Source organism: Phalacrocorax aristotelis, chromosome 6 (genome assembly GCF_949628215.1).
Source record: "Phalacrocorax aristotelis chromosome 6, bGulAri2.1, whole genome shotgun sequence".
Taxonomy (NCBI): domain Eukaryota; kingdom Metazoa; phylum Chordata; class Aves; order Suliformes; family Phalacrocoracidae; genus Phalacrocorax; species Phalacrocorax aristotelis.
In genome coordinates, this window is record NC_134281.1 from 32,093,468 (window position 1) to 32,116,104 (window position 22,637).

Below are 22,637 nucleotides of genomic sequence, written 5' to 3' on the forward strand. Positions count from 1 at the left end.
GAAACACCATGGGATATTTAACAACTACAAACCCAAAACTTCCTGGTTTTGTCTGATGTTTAATTCAACCAGTGGGTCCCGATTCCTCTGTCCCCAGGGGATGTTTTTGGCTGCTGCCTTGGGACAGGGGCGATGCTTTGAGAGCATGTGCTAATGGATTTGCAACCTTTGCTGTCCCAAATTCTGCAGCTTCGTCCCCCCCTGTTGTATTGAAACGTATCCTCGTGCCGAAATCAACCGCACTGTTGAGGTTTCTCAAATGACTGCCATTGCAACCTAGATCACTGCGCTCTTTGGCCTTGGGAAAGTCACTCAGCGTCTCTGCTGTGGATTTTCTTCTCAGATGGGACTAAAAAAATACAAGGCTACTTAAAGGAATTGATCGGTTTTTGTCTGTGGCTCTTTCGCAGCACGCTAACTTTTCCTGTCAGACGGGAAGCACACCTAACGTTTTTCCCGATGGGAAGGCAGCGGCAGCAGCCTGGTGCAGCCCCCGGGGGTGGGTCCCAAAGGCCAGGCTGCCTCCCCGGGGCGGCAGCGCCAGGTCCCCCGGCCCGGCCCGGCCCGGCCCGGCCCTGCCCCCCGCGGGGCGAGCGCTGCGGGGAACCGCGGCGGCGGCCCCCTCCGCCCGCTAGGGGGCGACCTGACCGCCCGCCCCGCCCTCGCGCCCCGGAAGGGCGGGAAAGGGAGCGCGCAGGCGTAGAAGAGGCGGGGAGGGTGGCTCGTGCGTGTGGCGGAGGGATGGCGTGGTGGGTGCGGGTGGGGGCTCTGTGTGAGGAGGGGGTCCCTGGGCTGGGGTTTAGGGGTGCAGGGATCTCTGTGAGAGGAAGCAAGCTCATGGGGGGGGGGATCCTCAGGCAGGGGGGTAAGGGGTATAAGGGGTGCAGAGATCTCTGTGAGGGGAAGCAAGCTCATGGGGGGTGTGTGTGTGTGGGGGTGTCTCTGTGAGGGGCAGCGAGCCCATGGGGTGTGGGAGATCCTCAGGCAGGGGTTTAGGGATGCAGGGATCTCTGGAGTGGCAAAGTTTATAGAGGGCAGTCCCTGGGGCAGAGTTTAGGGGTGCACTATACTCTGGGGGACATAATACTTATAGGGGCTTTGATCACATGGGGACAGGCAGTGAATGCGGGAGGAGACATGATCTTAGCTGGGACAGTGGATGCCGAAGGGTGGCAGCACCAGGGGTGCAGGCAGAGAAATACAGGGGTTGGTAGGTAGTGGCTGTTGGTGTTGGCTTGCTGCCCTCTCCCTGCACCAGATTTTAGTTGCTAAGTGGTAAAAAGTCTGCTGCTGTGTTTGAGCACCTGTGGTGAGAGTAGTTTTTGCTTGCTTTTGTTTCCCCTTTAGTGCAGACATGTCAAAGCAGGTGCAGCTTATGGAGGTGCTGAAGAAAGAGGTGAGATCGCTGCTAATGCCTGCCAAAGAGGGCTTAACCCCAGACCAGCTGGAGCAGGAGTACATGGCCATGATTGGCAAACCTCTTCCTCTACGTGACCTGGGTTTCCGATCCACCTTGGAGCTGGTGGCAGATATGCCTGAAGTTGTCAGAGTCTGTCCTTATGAGAAAGGCACTTTTGTCCTCAAAGGTGAGGTTTTGTTTCTTTATGGGTGGAGTTCTTTGGGACCACATACTAGCATGAAGTGATGCTCCGGAGCAGGGATGAATTCCTGAGCTCTAGGTTGCGTATCTCTGTTATTCTTTTTCACATATAGCTCTGTTTAAATTCTTGTCTTTGGTGTTTCCTTTTGCATTTTGATCTGCCTTTTCATGCTTTTGTACTCTTCTTGAAAAATCATATAGGCTTCTAGTTATCTTCGTACATTTTGCATTCTCCACTTAGTTTAGAAACTGTAGTACATTTCTTATGGGTACACTAGAACTGGTAAGCTTCACTTTTCCTGTAAATGCAGACTACAGCAGGAGCCAAAACCAGGGATGGGGCCTCTTGGGGGAAGTTGTCGGTGTTTCCCCTACCTGACACCATGGGAAGTTTAGTCTGTATCGAAGAACCATTTTCATTTTCCTTTTCTTTGGGGAAGAGCTGAGGACAAAAAATGATAACTGCAAAAAGTTGATTGGGAAGGGTGAAATTTTTTTTGTTAGAGTCCCATAGTAAGACAAGAAAAAGTTGCTTAGAAGCATGGAAGAGACCTGGGCTACTCTCCAGGGAAGACCTTGCCTGGGCGGGTGGGTGCTCTATAGTGGGGATTTCCTTTGATTCTGGCTGAGGGGAGCAATGAGCCATTTAATCTTTTCCCAACAAAACTCGCAGCAGCTGGGTTTTCTGTTTTGATCCTGTGTCCAAGAATTTGACTTGCCTTCCTACCTGGATCTAGATTTATAGGAATGAGGGTGCAGATTGTTTGTTGGCTGTTAAATCTGGTTCAGTCCAATTTGCAAAGGAGAGAAACAGTGGTTGCCATGCTGGAAATCAGCCACAATTTAGTGTGATTGCTTTTGAAGGAGACCCCTTCCTCTGAAAAGGGTGGGGAAAGGGGAAAGAAAGGAAAGGAGCTTTTTGTAGAGCTTTTAATGGTTTGCTGTTTTGTAGTCTAATAGTTTATTTCTTTCTGTTGTAGCCATTGCAGATGAGACCACCAAATCGATTGCCAAACTGGTTGCCAGACAGCGGAGAAGTGCTAGGGCACGGAAGAGCGCTGCTGTGAAGGCAGATGCTGCTTCTCCATCTAAGAATCCACAGTGTTTCCCACAGAGGGGCAGGGCTCCCGTCCTGCCAGCAACAGTCAAGGATGAGCTGCAGGATCTGCTGAGTTCCTCACCACTTCTGCTCTTGGACTTTGATAAGGCCTTCTTCAGACGCTTTGGACGGGCGTTCCAATACACGCAATATGGATTTTTCTCCATGTTTGAAGTCCTCAGAAGTGTGTCTGATATCATTGCAGTTGAGCAGACAAAAGCAGGTTCCTTGCTGACCCTGAAGAAGTACCTGGCAAGTGAGATAGAGAAGGAAGAGGTGCCGCGAGGTGAGGTGCAGGAAGAGGTGCCGCGAGGTGAGGTGCAGGAAGAGGTGCCGCGAGGTGAGGCGTTGTGTTATTTAACTGAAAGCACATAGCTCTTGCATCTGCTGTGGCCAAGCAACTGTGTTTCAGGTGGATATTGCTGCATTTCTAGTCGGTGTAGTAGTCCTGCTTCCCCTAGGTTTTAGCACAAAGGGGCTGTAGGGTGCGCAGAAGCAGGTGTCACAAGGGAGTTGCCTTGGTAGCAGAGAGCTTAATGGGAAGTTTTCTACAGGTTGCCACCTTTCTTTGTTGTGAGGTGAAGGAAGACATGTTTAGACCTTTCAAAATACAGACTTTCTGAATATGAGTGCAAGACTGGAATTTGTAGTTGTTCCAGGCAATAGATAACAAAACTAGAAGGATCTCCTCAACATCTGCTCTGCAGGCTGGTAAAGCCTTTCTGATGCGCTTTTTGAGATTGAAGGTTTAGCACTAGTCTGAAAGGCACAGCCACGATGTTCCACAAAAGAAAACACTAGAGACTGCAGATGTCCTCAGTGTTCCCGTAGCAGCTATGAGAGAAGGCAGAAAATCACATATAGTTCCTGCTAAATTCCTGACTTTTCTGAGAAAAAAATCATTTTAGCATCATTCTAGCAATTGATTTAACCCTTAGCACACTTACAAGAGCAAGTGTTGTTTGGTTTGTTTTTTTTTTTAAATGTATTAATAACAGTGAAGGATGTCTTTCAAGCGAATCCTCAAAAGATGAGGAAAACAGCACCAGTGTTTTCAGACTTTGATTCTTCAGATGTCTTCTCTTTCTGCTTAATATGTAACACTGCGTTAGTCCAATAAAGAATAACAACCAAATTGTTGTCTTTACAGCAGCACCTGTAGTTGAGATGCCTCCTTTGGAACCCACCTATGAGACAGAGAGCTTCCACCTTATAGCAAAAGAGAAGTCAGAGCCAGTGGAAGCACGAGCAGTACATTTGGATGATGGCCCCAAACAAGTAAATGGCTGGATGAGTGATCTGTAGCTTTATCATGTTATATTGGGGGGGGGGGGGGGGAGCGTGGTACTCTTCTTACTGCTTTTGTTTCTGTTGAGTTTCTGTTGTTGATGCTGCTTCTAAAAATTCTTGTACCTGTTCTAGATGAGTGTGGAGGTGACCAGACTCATACTGACCTGGTAAATAGCTTTATATGCTGTCCAGGCTAGGTTTTTTTTCTTGTCTCTTTCGGGTCTTGAGATCTATGTTGCAGATCATCGGGAGTCAGTTAAGCATGATCTCGCTCCCTGATAAAAGCGGTGATACCTTTTGGTGTACTTACTTGTAATTGGACTTTAATAACTTTGTTCTCAGACGAGCTGTGTGGAATTTCCCCTGCTGCAGTAGGCAGGGCCTAAGTGTCAAGCAGCTGTGTAACAGAGCTGAGGAATGGTCCTCAGAGATCTTGATTCCTGCTGCCTCAACTCTACTATTTGGTTGGACTTTGAAAATTTTGATTTATTTGTTTAGCATTGTATTTCTAGAAAGAGATGGAGAAGAGCAGTACAGAAGCTCTGAACTACCAAACCTGACTGGGAGATGTGTGTCCCCTCATATTTTTTTTTTTTTTCCTTTGAACATCTTTAGGCCTTACTTTTCTCAGGAAAAATCCTCCTACTGAGAGTTATTTTGTCTGCCAAACTTGTCTTGTGGCTGTACGCAACTGTATGGTTGGAGCACGTAGGTAGGGAAATGGTCCCAGAAATTGTTCCTGAATTTGATGTTTTGTGCACTGATGAACTTGGAAGCCTAGGACTGTGAGTTGGACTTTGTGCAGCACTTCAGAAAACATACCATTTAGAGATTTTTGGCAGGCTGTTCTGATCCTTTAAAGAAATTGTAGTTTGGTGTGAAGTTCACAGGGAATTCCCCTAGATCAAACAAAGTCGGCTTGTGGGAAGCATTAAAAAAGGGGGGTGTGGTCCTGGTAACCCCAACCTCAAGCTAGATTTTTGTTCTTACATATCACAAAGGGAACCTGTTTAAAGATACTACCAGGATAAGTCTTGGAAGACGTTTGTACAACGAGTATTCCTCATGAAACACCAAGTTCGACATTTTGTTTTTAAAAAATCCCTAAAGGGAGGAGAGCAGGTTGGAATGTGTTACTTTGCATGTGCAACAAACACTTGTTCATCAGGATGCTGTGCGGTAGAGGGGAAATTTGCAACCCAATCCTCACCCTGCTGCAAGGTATCAAAGTGTCCAGTTGTGAGAGCCTAATAGCATAAAGGACAAATGAGGGACGAGTCAATCTGCTTGGCCCTGAGAAGGGTAGAGTGTATAGAGCTGTTGCTCTCAGCAGCTTTTATTGACACCCGGAGGAGAAGGAAAGGTGCCATCCGCATCACTCTCCGGCAGCTGCCAGTCCAGCTTAGAGCAAAGAGTTAGCCAGTCTTGCAAGCCATAGCTCTTGTAAGCCTGATTTTACCCTGTGTTCTGTTGATTTATCTTTTTATGATTTTGTTGCTCTTTTGTAAAATATGTTTTTAAGTAAACATCTTCTGTGTCTTTCACAGAAATGCCTGTTGTCACAGCCAGCATGTGAGCTAGGTTACAAAGATCATGTGTGCCCTTAACAGTATGATATGAAGAGCATTCTGGAAGCAAACCTGTCCTTTAGAAATGCGGCTATTCACAGGCACTTCTTTGAGGAAATATATGAAATGTGAGGGGTTTTTGGAGGTGGTGGTGCTGCTGCTCAGGCAAGAACTCCCTCAGTTGCTCTTTAACTCAAAAATGTTAACTCATTGTTTAACTCAATGTTTTAGTTGACATTTTTAACTAAAAAAAAAATTCAAGGGCATTAGCCCTTGCTCAGTCTGCAGTGGGAGAGACTGTCATCTGCTTCTTTAAAAAAATGGTTAAAAGAGCCAGTATTGCAAAACCCTATTGTTTGCAGCTGAATTTAGCCAGACAAGCAATGCGGTATGTGCTGGAAGGCAAATTTCCCATACATTGAATGATGTATAATGCAGTGGTAACTTGTAGCATATTCACGATGAGTAAAATTGAAATAATTTTGACATCTGATCATTGGAGGAGTGCTGTTTGCTGGCACAAAGGCAAGCTCTTGAGGCAGTGAAAGTAAATGGTGTCTGATTAAGGTTCCCATCCGCACTAGTGCTGTAGTTTAACCCGACAGGCAGTTAAACACCACTCGGCCATTCGCTCATCCTGCCCCCCCAGTGGGATGGGTGAGAGAATTGGAGGAAACAAAAGTAAAATTCATGGGTTGAGGTAAAGACAGCGTAATAGGACAGAAAAGGAAGGGGAAATAATAATAATCATAAAAGAATACACAAAATAAGTGAGGCATAATGCAACTGCTCAACACCCACTGACCAATGCCCAGCCTGCTCCTGAGCAGCAGTCCCTTCCTGGCCAACTCCCCCCATCTTATATACTGGGCATGATGCCATACGGTGTGGAATATAACTTTGGCCAGTTTAGATCAGCTATCTTGGCTGTGGCCTGTCCCAGCTTCTCGTGCACCCGGCAGAGCCTGGTAAGCTGAGAAAGTCCTGAACTAGGGCAAGCACTACTTAGCAACAATTAAAATATCAGTGTGGTATCAACATTTTTCTCACACTAAATCCAAACCACAGCACTCTACCAGCTACTAGGAAGAAATTTAACTCTATCCCAGCCAAAACCAGAACAACTAGTTCAAGCAAAATAACGTTTACAGCAGTTAAAAGAATACTGCAAAATCGTAAGCTGTGCTGACAACTCACTCGTACAGGTTTGTTTACAGTGAAAAGAGAACAGAATTTGTAGGTTTTGTTTGTTTTTATCCTTGGGGAAATAGCTCTAGTGTGAAAGTGAGATATATTTGTGCCTTCTGTCTCTTTTGAATAATTTCCAGATACTTTCCCTGCTTCAGTCACATACTCTTTCATGGTCACGAAACATGGAAATAGCATCTTTTGGGTGAAATCCAACAAACAGGTGTATTGTGTTTAATTTGGATTTTTGGGTGTGGGTTTATGTTTTGTTCTACTTTTTTCACAATAGCCATTCAATACTTTTGTCTAAATATGTGACATGACTTCAATTCCTCTCCTTTATTCCTTGCAGGAATATGAACAAGGTATGGTTTTCTGCACCCCTCTTTAGACTGGAGGGAAGAAAGAAAGAAAGAAGGGAGAGAGTGTGAAAATAAATCCTTCTTTCACAGTGAAAGTTTTAATCCAAGTTTGCACAATTTGTTGGGATTCTCTGTTATTTAGTAATTCACGGGTCCCCAGGAAAGCAGAACTATTTTTTTACCTTAACAGAAAGGCCAGTCATGTGTGTTCAGTGCATGATGAGACATCTGAGTGCCACCTTCCTCTTATCCCTTTGTAGCCTCATGATTTGGAGCAGTCCCTACTAGACAAGTTGATAATGACTCCAGAAATCCCCCCAGATGCTGTTCAGGACAGAAGCCTTTGCAGTTTACCACCACTGGAGAGAAGATGCTTGGTGGGAGTCTTTGTGGAATTCGTTGTCTCTCCTAGCCAGTTCTACATTCACATCTGCAGCAGGGAAACATCCGACAAACTGCAGGATATGATGATTGAGATGAGGTGAGAACATGCTATGCTGATTCAGTACTACTACCCATTGTGTGTGTGTTTGTCCTGAGGGAACAGGGCACCCAGCTGTTGGCTTTATTACTTGATACAGAGATGCTGGTGCTCTACTGAAACACTTGGTTATAATGCTTACCCATTCCTTTTAACTAGCAAGCAAAAAGTATGTTTAATAACAATTCGTGATTGTTTGTCTGTGTCTTAGACAGTCTTAAACTTTAAAAGCCTGGAAAGGTTATGGAAAGGAACTTTAGGATTCCTTTGCACCTCTGTTTTCTGCGCTACTGTTGCTATTGTGATCAGTTAAGGCTTTTATTTCCATATCCAACGCTTATCAGAAAGTGACAGGTAACAGGGCTTTGTCATACCTACATTTGAAAGCACAGCCCCATCGGTGGCTTTGTTTGTGTCGGTTACGTTATGCATTTGGGATTCTATTCCACCACGACAATGATACAATTGCTGTTAATTGTGTGTCAAAGTGAATGGTTGATGTCTGCGGGGCACATGTAAGTGTGATTACAGACTCTGCAGACAGATACTGTGTATATGATCCAGTACTCCAGAATCTGGATCATAAGAAGCACTGACATGTCAAGGTAATGTTAAACATTAGTAACCGGAATGACTATTTAGCCTGATTAATCCCCATTAATTAACTTTTTGTTGGACCCCAAGAATATCATCCTAATGTTAAAAGTTTGGGTTTGCATTTTTTATTGTCATTTCAGTTTAAGTGTAGCAGAACAGACATGTAAAGCATCTATTAAAACGACACCTGAAAATTCACGTCATAGGGAAATTTGAGAAATCAGGTTTCTCCTGAAACCCTGTGTATTTCTCTTTGTTCATCTCCTGCACCCTACCAAGCAGTTTTTCATTATGATCTTTTGCAGACACTGTTACTCAAATAAACTTGTTTCTGATCGTTATATCATGCCTGAGTCTTCAGTACAGCCTGGACAGCTTTGCTGTGTAACGGTCTCGAAATGGTGGTACCGTGTTATCATCCACCGTGTGATCAATGACCAGGAAGTAGAGGTCTTCTACCCAGATTATGGAAACCTCGAAATTGTCCGGAAGTCTTGGCTGAGATTCCTCAAGTAAGTAAATTACACTTGGGTGACAGAATCACAGAATAGTTGAGGTTGGAAGAGCCCTCTGGAGGTCATCCTGTCCGACTACCCTGGGCCATCTAGAACAGGCTGCCCAGGACCATGTCCAGATGGCTTTTGAATGTCTCCAAGGATGGAGATTCCACAACCTCTCTGGGTAACCTGTTCCAGTGCTTAGTCGCCCTCACAGTAAAAGTGCTCCTTTCCAGCCAGTCGGCCCCCAACGTGTACTGGTGCATGGTGTTGCTCCTCCCCAAGTGCAGGACTCCATTGAACTCAATGAGGTTCCTGTCTGCCCATTTCTCTATCCTGTCAAGGTCCCTCTGGATGGCAGCATGACCCTCTGGTGTATCAGCCACTCCTCCCACTTCCATACTGTCCTCCATCATCCGGATCGTTAATGAAGATGTTGAACAGTATTAGATGCAGTATTGAACCCTGGGCTACACTGCTACTTCCTGGTCTCCAACTAGACCTTCTACCACAAATCACCACTCTATGGGCCTTGCCCTTCAGCCAGTTCTTGACCTGCCTCACTGCTCATCAAGCCCATACTTCATTAGCTTATCTATGAGAATCATACAGGACACAGTGTCAAAAATCTGACCGAAGTCAAAGTAAATGATACCCACTGCTCTCCCCGTGACCTAGCAGGCCGGTCGTTTCATCATAGAACGCTGTCAGGTTCGTTAAGCATGACTTGGTGAATCTATGCTGACTATTCCCAGTTGCCTTCTTGTCCTTCATGTGCCTGGAAATGGTTCACAGGGTTAGTTGTTCCATCGCCTTCCCAGGGATCAAGGTGAGGCTGACTGGCCTGTCTTTCTTCAGAAAGGCTTCCCAGCATGCAGATTTCCTAGAAGGAATCTGGGTTTTTATTCCATTAATGGTGCCTTGCAGGCACTTCCTTGCTTACATGCTAATGCTTGAGGTGACATTAAGACCTGTTTTGCTGATCACTCCAGGCCCATTGCTCATCAACCCTGTTCATCGCTCCCTTGCAGTGACTCTGGGCCAAAGCCTTTCCCGTTTCTGCCTTCGTTCCTCAGTCTTCTCTCACCACTTTCTGTCACTTTGGGGCAAGCTCCTTAATCCTCTTTCCTGGGTTCTGTGAATGGATCTAAACATCCTCCTGAATGGATTTCAGTCCAAGTGGGATGGGTTCGCAGTGTCAGAGGTACTCGTTCTCCTCTCCAATTCAGTACCTTTCTCATATTTGCTTCTGCCCTCTCATTTGCCTCTATTCATGCCTGGCCACTGGCATGCTTTGCTTCAAAAGTCATTGCCCTCTGTCCATAACTTTGTAATCATAAGGGTTTATGATGGGAAGATGCTTGGGCAAGGGAAGGCATAAAGGACCAGTTGTTATTGGTGTTTCTGCTGTGCCCATTCTCTGGATACGGAGTGTTTTCCAAAGCTGCTGTTGGGTTTCATTCATAAGTGCAAAATCCAATACATGCCTCTCTGTTCCCAAGATGATTTTAAAACTCAGAAGAGGAGGAAGTTCTGCTCTTCTGCCTGGCTTTGCTCTGTTTTTTCTGTAATGGCTTTGTTTTGTATTGCAGATGGTGCTACTTGAAGCTCCCTGCTCAGGCCATCCCATGTTCCTTGGCGTGGGTAAAACCTGTGGAGGTATGTGTTCACGTGCAGTTTTATTTATTGACGTATGTATGAGAGCTGCCAAGTATAGGTTGGCTTTTTTGCCTGATAAGGGCAAACATTTGGATTAATGCAGGTCCCACCAATGTTTACAGCAGTATTGCTGCTGTTAAGTTCAGCAGAGTATCACTGTGTAAGTCTCTCTCTGCAAGTGATCACCCTTCTGCTGTCCATTTTCCTTATGAACAGAGTATTCTTGCTTATATTGTTGCAGAAACAGATAGCTACTGTTAAGCGAACGAGCAAATTTGTTTCTTTCCCTGCCAGTAGTTCTCCATAGTCCTTCTGAAGCCTTGGTAGGTCCAGCCTTCTGTTTTAAAAATTTCTCCTGTGATGGAACTTTAAATGAATCGGTTTGATGCAATCACCATAGCCAAAGGTTTATAGAGGTCACGTGAAATTGCCTCTGTGCTGGGAAACCTCTTGGTCAAGAAGCCTGAGAAATATAATGTCTGAAGGAAAGCATGTGAGCAGAGTTGCTTCTTCTGTGTTGTAAAGACAATATTTTTAAAAAGTTATTTCCTCTGTTTTTTTGAGGGTTTAAGAATCGCAGTTTGCATTGTGGTGAGGCTTAGTAGCTTCTTAAAAACTTTTGATGCTAGTAACATTTATAATCACACGATTCCCAGAATTAAAAAAACAAAACAACAAAAAAAACCCCAAAAAACTGTATTTTATGCAATTGTGATAAAATCACTGGTGAATTCATGAATGCCATTGAGCCATCTTTGGAAGTACGTATTTAGGGAGAAAGGGCATGCCCAGTGCAGGCTTTGGGGTAGTTAGAAATAGTTCAATGCTGGGAAGCTTGTCTGCCTGACTTTCCTGTATTTGCCCCTAGGCTGACCCAGCTTAATTGCCTTTTTGACAAGTGTCCACAAGGGAAAGTCTCAGGCGATGGATGTTGATCTGTTTATAGCAACTTTATATTCTTGTTTCTTCTTCAGGGTATGTGGTCCAATGCAGCAACTCTCCTATTCAAGAAGCTGTGTGGTTCCAAGCTACTTGTGGGCATCGTGGATGAATATGTGAATGGCATTTTGCATCTCTTCCTGTGTGACACATCCACTGAGGAGGATATCTACTTCCACTCTGTTTTGAGGGATGGGGGATGTGCTGAGGTCTGTGGAGAGAACATTCCTTCCCAGGTCAGGAGGAAGGCATGTGCTGCTGAAAGGAAGGGCAGCAAAGGGATCAGTTGGGTGCCTGGGATGGGAGGATCTTTAGCTTGAAGCAAGTAGTTTTGTGAAGAGCAAAATTGGTATTCCTTGCTTTACCATTTTGTGACTGCATCCTGCAGTGTCTAACTCTGTGGTGAGAGCTTGCTTTTTGGTTAAAGTGGAATCTGATGATACAGCAGAGATGTTCTGGTTTAGTAGAAGGAATTATTTTCATCCTGTCTTTTAACAGTGGATTAGAAGGCTTTGACTTTTTTAAAAATTGATTAGCTTGTTAGTATTGCAGATTCATCTGGAGCTGACACACATCTTGTATAAATAACATGGAAAAGTGAAATAGCTATAGATGTTTTGAGCATAAGGCCAAACTGAAATGGAATTCAGAGGTTGTTAAGAGATATGTTTGTTACTTCCCTACCCATTGTTAATTCCAGCAAGTTTTGTGAGTCATAAGTTGAGGCTGCTGCTTCATCCAAACAATTACTGACAGCAAGTGGATTAGATTTTATTGTCTGACTTAAAATAGTGCTACACAGCGATGGCGGCAGTTGAGTGAGGAACAGGACAGTTAAATTATTTTGGCCTTCTCTGCTCTAGGCATTAAAGATTGGTTATGCCATTAAGCTGAATCACAGAAATGGTCTTGTTTTAAAAAATCTCTTACTTTGCCAGTGAAATGTGCAAGGTTGGACAGCCTAACCATGGTAGATTGCACTGGCTTCCAACTTATATGTCTGTCCAAGGCTCAATGTACAGAGAGCATTTATGGTGTAGGCCCATCTATGTCATTTAACTGCATGTCTCAGCTCAGTTTCAGTAAGCACTGTGTGAATATGTAAACCCTTAGAAAGGTACCGCACAATTTTATATCTCAGCAGAAAGTCAGGCTTTACAGCCCAGAGTACTTGTATCTGTTGTTTTATTCAGTAGATGCCAAACGTGTTGGCAGGATAGATCCTAAGATTGTATTTTTGCATGTGTATGCCCAATTTTGGGGGGAGAGGAGCATTGCTGAGTAATTTTGTTGCTGGAGGGAGGGGATTTGATTTTCATAGTAAGACAATTTCTGCAAGAATTTGGAGCTAACTTATGGGTGGTATAAACCTATTAGAAATTTGCTGAATCCTTTTTATTCTTTGTGGTATTTACAACATGGTTTTTTCTTGACTGTAGTGGGGTGGGTTTTTTGTTTGTTCCTAGGGATTCAGGGAACTGAATCCTTCAGCCTTGTATGTTCAGCCCAGTGGAAAGCAGGAGAATGCCGAACTGTTGGAGCCAGACCGTCGCTTGCAGCAGGAATCCCTAGATGCAGATGGTGAAACAGCAAGCTCAAAACTGGATGGAGATGAACTGTGCAATCAGGTGGGAGTTTGACTGCAGTTGGCTCCAGGCATTGGTAGATGTGTATTATTCTAACCCCATGCAGTTTTTTGTGGAGTTTGGTTTGTGGGTTTGGGGGATTTTTTGTTTATAAAAAGCAAGCAGAACCATAATATAAAAACAATTACATGTGGACCATAAATACATCTCCAGCTGCTTGTCCTCTGATCCCTTTGCAGACTTCAGGGAGTCTGTGTGTTCAGTGATTTCTCTAACTTCCCGTATGCACCATAATTTTCCTGTTAGAGAGAGAATAGACTCTGAGAACTCAGACCTGTACCAGATTCTTGAGATCAGTTTGGTTTAGCATTTTCATGTTTTTGTACACCCAGGAGCCAAGAAGCGGTGTGGTTTCCCCTCTCATCTCTGGAGATGTGTAGTAACTTGGGGTATCATTTAAATGTGGGAAAAGACCGGAGGAACTAGTGGTGTATTATTTGCATTGAGGGTCTTGCTCATTCTAAGCTTATCTGAAAGGAAACAATTTGCAATCCTGATTGTTGCAGGGGGTAAGGTTGTACACAACTACAGTTTTATTAAAAAGATATCTCTAAAGGTGAGTGATATCCAGATCTGAATACTGCTTTACTCCTTTGATTTCAGAGCATGTTAAAAAGAGGAGGCCTTTGCTATTTAACAGATAGAGAAATTGATGAACAGAGGGGTTAAGCAGGTAACAAAACCCAGGTCTTGAGCGCAATCTAATGTAGTACCATTAGAAATACCAGGAATGCTTGCCTACAGGTGACTGTCTCTACTCTTCTGTGTTATTTAAATGTAGTATTTTCATTATGTGTTTTATTACAGGGATCAAAGCACCTTTCAAGTAAATGTCAGTTGTTAAAGTGTTCGGCAGTGGGCCTGCTCCAGGGCTGTTTTTCTGACATTCCTCTGAAATAAAAGTGGAAGCTAGTGTAATGTTAATAACTCGTAAAGCAGTCATTTTACCTAGGATTTTTTTTCAGCCAACGGTGTTTTTGTGCTAGAGAAACTCTCTATAAGCTGTGTATCTTGGATATTGATGGTGTTGCACTGTCAATACATTGTCTGAACTGAAGGTCTCAAACCAGCATCTTCATGTTTTTGGAAGAAATTAATGTGACATAGACTCTGCAAATCTGAGCTTATTGTGATTTTTATGGAAAAATCTGGTTAACTATAGCAAGATCCATGTGTGTAAGTGTCAGACGTAGCTGCCATTTTGGAGACTAGAGGAATGTAAATGCATTCAGATTTTCTCCTGTTTGATTTCAAGGGTCTTAGAATCCTTTTCCAGAAATTGCAGTCCTTTAGATCTCTCTTTGCATAAGACTTTAAGCATTTTCTTCTCTGCTGTTCTGTTTAGCTGCCCAAAACTATTCCTTCTCTTCCTTGGTGCATCACTAACATGATCAACAATGTCAATTATAAAATTACTCAAAATGTTTTGAAATGGAATGAAATGTGTCTAATATGACACTTGTTACTGCTTAGCTAGCGTTTTCTGAAAACTCCTCTTAAGCAATGGGGAACTCCCTTTGCATTGTCCAATCTTAGATATGCCTTGTCAGTATTAACAGCACCCTGTTGTCCCATCCCATCCCTGTCCCCGTCCCCTGACCCTTAAGTGCAAAAATGCTGGACACCGTTCTATCAGCTCTGCCACATTAGGACACTTCTTCACGGTAAAACTTCTCAGAAGGCAGCAAGCAATAATCAGAAAACATCGCTTGAATAGAACTGTACTTTCCAAGTGATAAGTTTCACTGTAGAGGAGAGAAGGTAAAAGTGGCAGTTAGTTTCTTGTTCACATTATTTCCTGTCCTTCCCGTGTTCCTTCTGTCCTTTCCAAGTAGCCCAAACCTCTCCAGATAGAAATGTTAAAACTTCTGAGCAGAATAGAAAAGCTCCTTTGCATTTCTCTCTCGGTTAACCTCTGAGTGGTGTCGTGTGATTGCCCTGTAATGTGCTCCAGTGCATCCTGCTTGCTTTTACCGACATTGGCTGTACCTTTTCCATCTCCTTAGCAATGGCACCTCTCTGCTGAGGAGACACAGGATGATGTGCAGCCACTTTCGGATGAAGTAAGTGTCCCAAGAACAACAGACCAAGACCCTGATAGTGCACTGGAGGATACAAATGAAACTCTTGCAGAGATAATGGCAGTGGTTAAGGTACGGGCATTTTTCTCAGCTACTGCCTTTGGGAGGGGTTGTTCTTGTTTTTAGATTATTTGAATAACCTTTTGGCTTTGACATATTTTTTTTTTTTATGGTGACTGACAGAGAAATAATGACTGGCTATTAGCATGGGCTCAGAGCTGTACGTTTCCCTCTTTGCTGTTGTTTCTGGTGTTACTGATGATACACTCATCCTCCACTGGCCTATCAAAGTATTGTGGAAACAAGACTGATGTTTTCAGCACTTTATAAATCAAACCCGGCTCTTCTTCACTCCTCTACTTCCCCTCTATTCATGGTCCTGAGGGTTACTGGGAGTAATACGGAGTGATTGTGGGGCTACTCTGGATCACGCAGGCCTCTCTTCCCAAGTTAGGAGAGTGAGTTTGGGAGGGTTGGGTTTTGGGCTGTGATTTGAGGCATTACGTGGCACTGGTGTTGTGAGTTGGCTTCTTAAATAGTGATTAATGATGAATCTAACAGGGCCTGCAGCATAGCATTTTGCAAATGCTCCGCTCTGGATTCGCTCAGGATTTGTTGAGCCACAGAGCTGGAAATTGCAAATCTATGGGAGTGTGCCTACAAGGTTTTGGGCAACCACAGCTCTTTACACATCTGGAGGTTGATAGTGGCTGAGACAAAGCCCCTTCTAGAAGGCTGAGGAGGAAAGCTGGAAGAACTGGTGACTCTAGGGGATGTTACCTGAAGGGGATGGATAGAAAGCAAGCTGGGGAAAAGGATCTTGAGGGAATAAGAGAAGAGGAAAGTTTGTGGGAGCAAGTATGGGGAGAAAGTATAATGTAATGGAGGCAGGTGGGTAGAGAGCAATAGGGTCCTTGTAGCTGACTTAAATGCTCCCCTGCAAATATTAAGCTACCTGAGTTTCAAAGCACAGGAATTTCCTAACTCGATCAGAGAAGTCCTGGGCACATCTTCTGTCCCTGGCTGTGATCTCTGTCACAGTCTTTATAAGAAGTGACAAAAATTCTATTAAGGAACACTGTGGGATGAAAAATAATCCTGCCCATAGACATAAGGGGGGTGGAGTGGGGGGTGGAAAATGCATCAGTCAGCTAGTTATGAGGGCAGACAGGAAGATTTCCTTTCTCTGATTCCTGCTCATCTCTTGACCTCAGTGTTTTGTGGCACTTAGAGCATCATGAAGTGATATTCCCTCCTTTCCAGTGTTTACTGCTCATGTTTTCCTTTTCAGTGGTGGTGGTCTTAATTGTGTGAATCAGGAGGAAGAGTAGATACTACCTTACTACTTGCCCCTCACAGCACACTCTAGGATATCCTGTCTCATTTGCCTCTTCTGTAAACTGAACCATCCCTTTTTTAATTATTTCCATCCCAGGTTTTCCAAGCGCTAACGGACGTTTCTAGTGTCCACCCTTGCACCCTGTTTCTGCTTTGCCCTGGAGTGGCAGTGACACTGCCTGTCCCCCAACAAGGATAGTGTGGGTTGCAAGAGAAGATAATAATCTTTTAACCTCGTTCTTTTTGTTGTCCTAACACTCTGTTTTTTGCTGCATGTTAGGCAGAGGTTTTCAGTGGGCTGGTGGTATCAGGCTGAGTAGCTAGTTAATTGGACTCGGTGATGCCTGTCATTCAAATTATTCTGGCCTGGCATCCTGTCAGCACTGAATTTCTGCTGCTTCAGGAGCGCTTCATGGTCCCCTTGTGGGGTCCAGTTTAAACTGCTTAAATCTGGGCTAATCCTATGAACACACTCACCAGTGGGTGAAGCACCTCTGGATGGTGATTCACCCCTTCTGAAGATGGATGCCTTCCTTCTGCTGCCTTGACAACAGAAGAAGCATAGAGAGCAAGCACCTGATTTTTGAACAGCTATGGTTGGGCAAGGTGAACTGCTGCTTGTCTATTGTTTCACTATTTTTCCCCTCCATGCTGAATTAACAAATACAAATTTTACTCTAGTCCCTAGTCGTGATCCCTGGAACTTAAGTTTAATTTGTATTCTTAAGCAAAAATGCAGAGGGACTTCCTACAACTTGATTCCCACTCCCTTGCAGAAACTCCCTCTATCATTGCTATCATTTGTTCTGTGTGGGGCTGCTATGAGATGAGCCAGCTGTTAATTTTTTGCTAAGACATGATGATTTGTATCTTGTAATAATCTGTCACTCTTTTCAGCTTGCTGTGCAGGACAAGCTGCCCTTTGGCCAAGGTTGTGAGTAACTAGTAGTTTGTTTGGTTTTGTGTTTGTTGTTTTTTTTTTTTTTTAATCATCCAGTTGCTGACATTCCAGTTCTTTGTGGACTTTGAGAGATAATAAAGATCAGGGCAGCTAATGAACTGAGTGTGCACTAATCACACCCTCTCCTGAGCTTTTTATATACATTTGCAGACACCTCATTCTCTTGGAGAGTCCTCAATGCCTGCTGTCTTATTCAAGTCAGTGGAAGATTTGTACACCTCCTTTATCTACTCCAAGCAACCAGCGGAAATGAACCAAGATGACACTGATCAAATAGAAAGATTTTCCAACAAGGCCCAACTTCGTGAAGCTGTACATCCCTCTGTTCTACTTATGGCAATACCGTTTATGCCGGACAACCATAACAGTACGAATAGATTTGTCAGTAAAATTTAACACGGCAGAAAGCTGAGCAGTCTGTTACTGTGCAATGAGTCTTGCAGTCGTTATTGGGTGTCCTAGGACTGGAGCTGCTTCTTTGCTAGAACAGTTGAAAATGTTGGTATTCCTGCAGGATGGAGATGTGACAATAACAAATGGCTGGATGCAGTGCATCAGTTTGACCTTTGTCCAGCAAAATGGTTTTCTAAATGTTTAATGGGAACAAAGGAATTGAGGGTTATTTCTCTCTCTGGTGATTTTTCTTGTCTTTTCTAGACTTTCTGCTGCTTTCATGCAGAAGTCTCTGTTTCTCCACTCTCTACGTTAGCCTGTGTTCATTTCATACTGAGAGTCTCTCAATCTCCCAACCGTAAGGGACAAAAGCATTTTTTTTTTAACCTTGCAAGGTCCCCGTGTGGGTGTTCGTCTTCCATCTTTCAAACGATGAAAGGATTTACAACACCCCTACAAGAGTTGCCCAGTATTGGAGGTATATTGACTTGCCAAAGACAGCACCTTTTTGTGCCTCGGAACAGAGCTGTCTGCCCTCTGTCTGGAGTGGAGACCCAGTTCTCTAGGCAGGAGCTACTCAATACACAGCTGATTTCCCACCTCTGGGAAGAGGGGGGTGAGCACTGGGAGGGGAGGGAGAGAGGCTGGCTGACTGGGCTCATCAAATAGGTGTACAGTAGGAACTCTGCTTGCCATGACCTGGTAAGGGCCACGCAAAAGGGATTTCAGTCTAAACTGGAGCTCTTAGAGTTGCCAATATAGATACCATCTTTCTTTTCTGTGTCCCTCCTTACGCAGGTGAAGAGAAAATGAAGAATAAAGGCGTTCCCGGGAGCCTTGCCGTTGGCCTGTGCAGTGCTGTTGAGCTGTCTGACCAAGGGCCACCTCAGAAACTGTATGTCCCTCCTACCGCGCTGCCTGCGGTGTTGGCAGCTGCACGCTTAGCCACTTCCAGTGACTACTTCCAGTGGCTCCCCAGCCTGAGAAAGAAGGTGTGAGAAGAGGGGAGAAGCTGGAGCAGATGCCAAGGAAGGCTGCTGAGAGCAGCAAATGCCCTCTGTATGACCGTGCTGTCATTTTCTTTGTTCAGAAACGTTTAATCCCTTGAAAAACTTGAAGTCTGACATATTCTCAGACGTGTCCAGTGTGCGTGACAAATGTTGCTTTTACTCCCAGGAAAATAGTTTGGTTTTGTTGTATTGGTGTTGTACTGATTTATTGCTCTTTAATGTAATGGTTTGGGAGAACATCAATGTGTCACGTTGTGTTATATGTCCTTTAAGTTTAGGAGAGGTAAAACGGCTACCTACCCCTCCTGCCCTCAGTGCACGAGCAGTTTTGACATCGCGTGGGGAGATGTTTTTGGTTTTTAACACCATGGATGCCCTACATGGTCCTTGCTGTTAGGAGAGGTGGTTGTATCCCAGCTCAGGCCTCAGTCTGTGTTAAGTGCTGGTAACTTGCGAAAAGAAATCTCCTTCCCCAAGAAGAAGACACTCTGATTTGTTGATGAATTAGGATGCCATGCATATGAAGCGTCAGGAATCCCATGTAACAGGTGTGGAATGAGATCTATGAAGAATCCAGTGACAGAAAGCTTGATGTTGGCCATGTTTATGTAGCTCCGTTCCTGTGTCAGGAAATCTTCTTGGGCTTGAATTTGTTATTGCACAGAAAAGCTGTGAAAACAGAAGTGCCCTGGCAATGAGTGCTGGCATTCAGCTGGGTTGCTGGTGGCTAGACTGTCCCTCAGGTCTTCAGAGACTTTGAGGGCCGCTCTGCTGACCTGCAAACATGCCAGAGGCATGCTTCACTGCAAACCACCGAACGGAGCTCAAGGTAGGGTTTAACGTCAATGTTGGAATGGATAAAAGCCCAGCATAAGTTTTTTGATTGGGCTAGATGATCTTTAAAGCTCTCTTCCAACCCAAACCATTCTATGATTCTATGACTTTTGTTTTAATTTCAGCCTTTAGAAGTGTTTTTGGATGTGAAAGCACTAAAAAATGTAGAAAGAAAGAAAATCTGGGGGTCATTAGGAAACGACCGCCCGGAAAGCTAGCGAAGGAGATGGAAGCAGAGAGGTGAGGAGCTGTGGCTTAACCAGAGGCTGGACAGCCCTGCAGTGGGGTTCAGAGGTCGCGTGACTTCTCTAGTGCCCTGTTCAAGATGGGGGGTTGCATCACATGTATTTGTCACCTGGTGCGGGGAGTGGCTGAAACAGAGCTGAGCTCGCTTCGAGCTGTCTGGGCAATGCAGTGTGTGTCTCCGACACCGCCCTCTCTGCGGCAGAGGTCCCCTTCGGTTTGAGGGAGGTGAGAACTGGGGCTGGGGTGGGGTGTTCTGAGGAGCCACCCATGTCCTCCCCTGGCTGGAGGAGCTGTCATCCTGTCCCCACAGCTGCTGGGTCACTGCTAGGTGGCAGCCAAGGCCAGCTCTCCGCGGCTTGGCTCCCTTTGGCCTAAAACTCCTCTGGGGATCTGGGAGGGTGAGGAGCTGAGGAAGACCCTGCTGGGAGGCCAGTAGCCCCATGCCCAGCTGGGGCTGCCTCCGTCCCTGCTCCCTGCCTGGGGCACGGCGGGGCCCATGGCTGCCCGGAGGGGTAACTGGGGGCTTTTGGGGATGAGTCCCACTGCTGCTCGGCATGGGCTGTCATGGGAAATTGGGGATGGGGAGATGCTGTGGGGGTCTGGAGGCGGGGTGTGTGGACACTGGGAGCTTACATGTGTGCAGAAAGGGAGCAGGGGGCGTGAGAGCAGGCCAGCAAGTGTTAAGCAGTATCAAGGCGTCCCCTGTGACCTGGGAGCTCCCTAATCTGCCAGTTTTTGGAGGGAGGGAGCATATTCTGGACTATTAGCACTGGACATCACCCTTTTGCACTCTCTCCCTGGGTACCTGTTGGAGGTGGGATACAGGGCTTTGCTGTGATCACATGTACCTTTCCTGATGCTTAACTGGTCAGGATACTTTTTTTTTTTTTGCTGTGAGTTTTCACTAATCACATGTTGTCTGCAAGTGCGTGTTTTCCATATCCTTTCAATCAAGATGGAAGGTGTGTGAAGAACTGAGCCTTAACCCTGAGCCTGGACCTCCCCACCCAGCACCTGAGGGGCAGAAAACCCAGCCGCAGCTGCTGCCCTGCTCCAGGGTGGCCTGGGCTGATCTTCCCAGAGCGGCTCAGGTCATGTCTCTCATGCCCAGCAGGTCCCTGTTTGTACATTTGTTGCTTAAGGCAGTGGAAAAAGAGAAAGACACCTCTGGGACTGAAAAGCGATGCTGTATTCATGTCACTGCTCCAGGGCATTCCTGCTGTGGGGAAGGAGGTGGCTGTGCCAGGCATCAGTGAGGCTGGGAGGTGTCTGATGTGAAAGAGGAAGATGTCCTGCTCTGTGACATCCCTATCCCTGCAGGTGGCAGGGCTGGAGGGGCTGGGGGTCCCCCCATCCTCCTTGAGGAGCATCTCCATGGGTCACTGGGGGCCCTTCCACTGGAGCAGCCGGTGTGGGTGCCCCTTGTCCTGGGGTGTGCATGCAAAGGGTCTTGCCTCCTCCAAAGGAGAGCGTCTTAGACTACAGCTATTTTCCTCTCCTCTGACCCCCACTTTCCACCCTCCCCATAGCTATGGGGCAGCCATGCTGCCAGCAGAGGTTATCGACTGGGAGTCCCCAGGGGAGAGGACCAAAAAGTTTAGAGCAAATTAAAAATTGAACAGCAGCACATCTCCGCAGCTTTCCCTAAAAGCTGGGGTTAAGCAAAACGCCAGTGAGGTGTGTGCTCTGGGGACTTGCTAATGGACTCGTGTGATGTGTGGGGTCTGGGGTCAGCCCTGCCAGGTGGATGGAGCTGGGGTGGGCGGGGGTTGTGGGAAGCAGATGCTGGCATTCCAGAGATGGAAACGTGGGGGCCTCTCACCCGAGGCCATGCACGTGAGAACAGAGCCAGGACTGGATCAGCTCAAGAAGGACCCTGGTGCCCCCTGGGTGTGGGTAGGTCTGGGAAGAGTAAGGAGAGATGCTCTGGTAGGGGGGGATGTTTATGGAAGAGTTTCTCGCAGCATCTCTGAGCAGCTCTGTGGCCGTGGTGGTAATCGGGTGCTTTGAGCCTTAAATGGGCTGTCAGGAAGCATTTGGCTGGCAGGGAGGAGGCTGGAAAGCGACAGCTCGCTTTGGGTGAACAAAGTGCTGCAGAGGTGGCTAAACACCTCCCGCCTGGCACCCTGGCGCGCAGCCGGGCTTGGCAGGAGCTGAGGCTGGGGTACCCGAACTGCATGGCAGGGACACGGGGGGCCCTGGGCTGGCCCCTGCGGTGGCTACTGCCGCTGCAGCTGGTGCTATCGCAGTGTGGTTGGAATTTTCCGGATCGTTGCTTCAGCCCACCCCCTCCCCACCCCTCTGTGCTTCGACCTGTGCTTTGCACAGTGTGGTTCAATACAGCAAGTCATTTGGGCTTAAAAACCAAATTCGAGTGCTTCTGACATAAAAAAACCTTTGTCTTTTTATTTTTAGACGTTTTTTCAGATGGAAATTGAATCTTTTCCTGATTTGGGGAGGATAAAAGTGCACTCAACCCTGCATCAGATAGTTTCACTTGACCCATGAGTAAATGCTTTTCTTTCCTCTGACCTGGAAGGATTTCATTTTCTCTCCATTTGGCAAGAAAAAGGAAAAAGCCAATTCTTGGTACAGGTCACTGCAAAACAAGGGCTGGAGCTGGAGCTAGCTATTCAGCACTGTGCCAAAGCCCATCAGCTCTTCGCACCACTCATGAGCGCATGCCCTGGTCCCTGGAGTGGCTCCCTTTTTCTTGCAATAGAAAGCCCCACTTTCCCCTACACTTTCCTGGGAGCAAATGACTGCTGGGTGGAGAGCAGCCTCTCGCCACTGGGTTTCGGATGAGCAGACGTGGGGATGGTGCCTGTGCCTTGCTGGCTTTTTGGAG

The 22,637-nt window shown here is 45.8% G+C and overlaps 1 protein-coding gene across 3 annotated transcripts; it reads left to right on the forward strand.

The window, feature by feature from the left end:
- The first annotated feature begins 714 nt into the window (after positions 1-714).
- TDRD5 (tudor domain containing 5) lies at positions 715-18,948 on the forward strand. 3 transcript variants are annotated; one of them, XM_075096895.1, is made up of 12 exons: positions 715-749; positions 1,348-1,586; positions 2,581-3,039; positions 3,850-3,977; positions 7,368-7,588; positions 8,491-8,697; positions 10,275-10,341; positions 11,316-11,516; positions 12,747-12,908; positions 14,933-15,079; positions 17,457-17,673; positions 18,498-18,948. In XM_075096895.1, exons 1-12 carry the CDS (start codon positions 742-744, stop codon positions 18,695-18,697), a joined length of 2,256 nt encoding a protein of 751 aa, XP_074952996.1. In that variant the 5' UTR covers positions 715-741; the 3' UTR covers positions 18,698-18,948. The 3 variants fall into 3 exon arrangements, with proteins under 3 accessions (XP_074952996.1, XP_074952998.1, XP_074952999.1); XM_075096897.1 differs by having other exon boundaries at positions 3,853-3,977; XM_075096898.1 differs by having other exon boundaries at positions 2,581-3,012.
- The last annotated feature ends 3,689 nt before the right edge of the window (positions 18,949-22,637 follow it).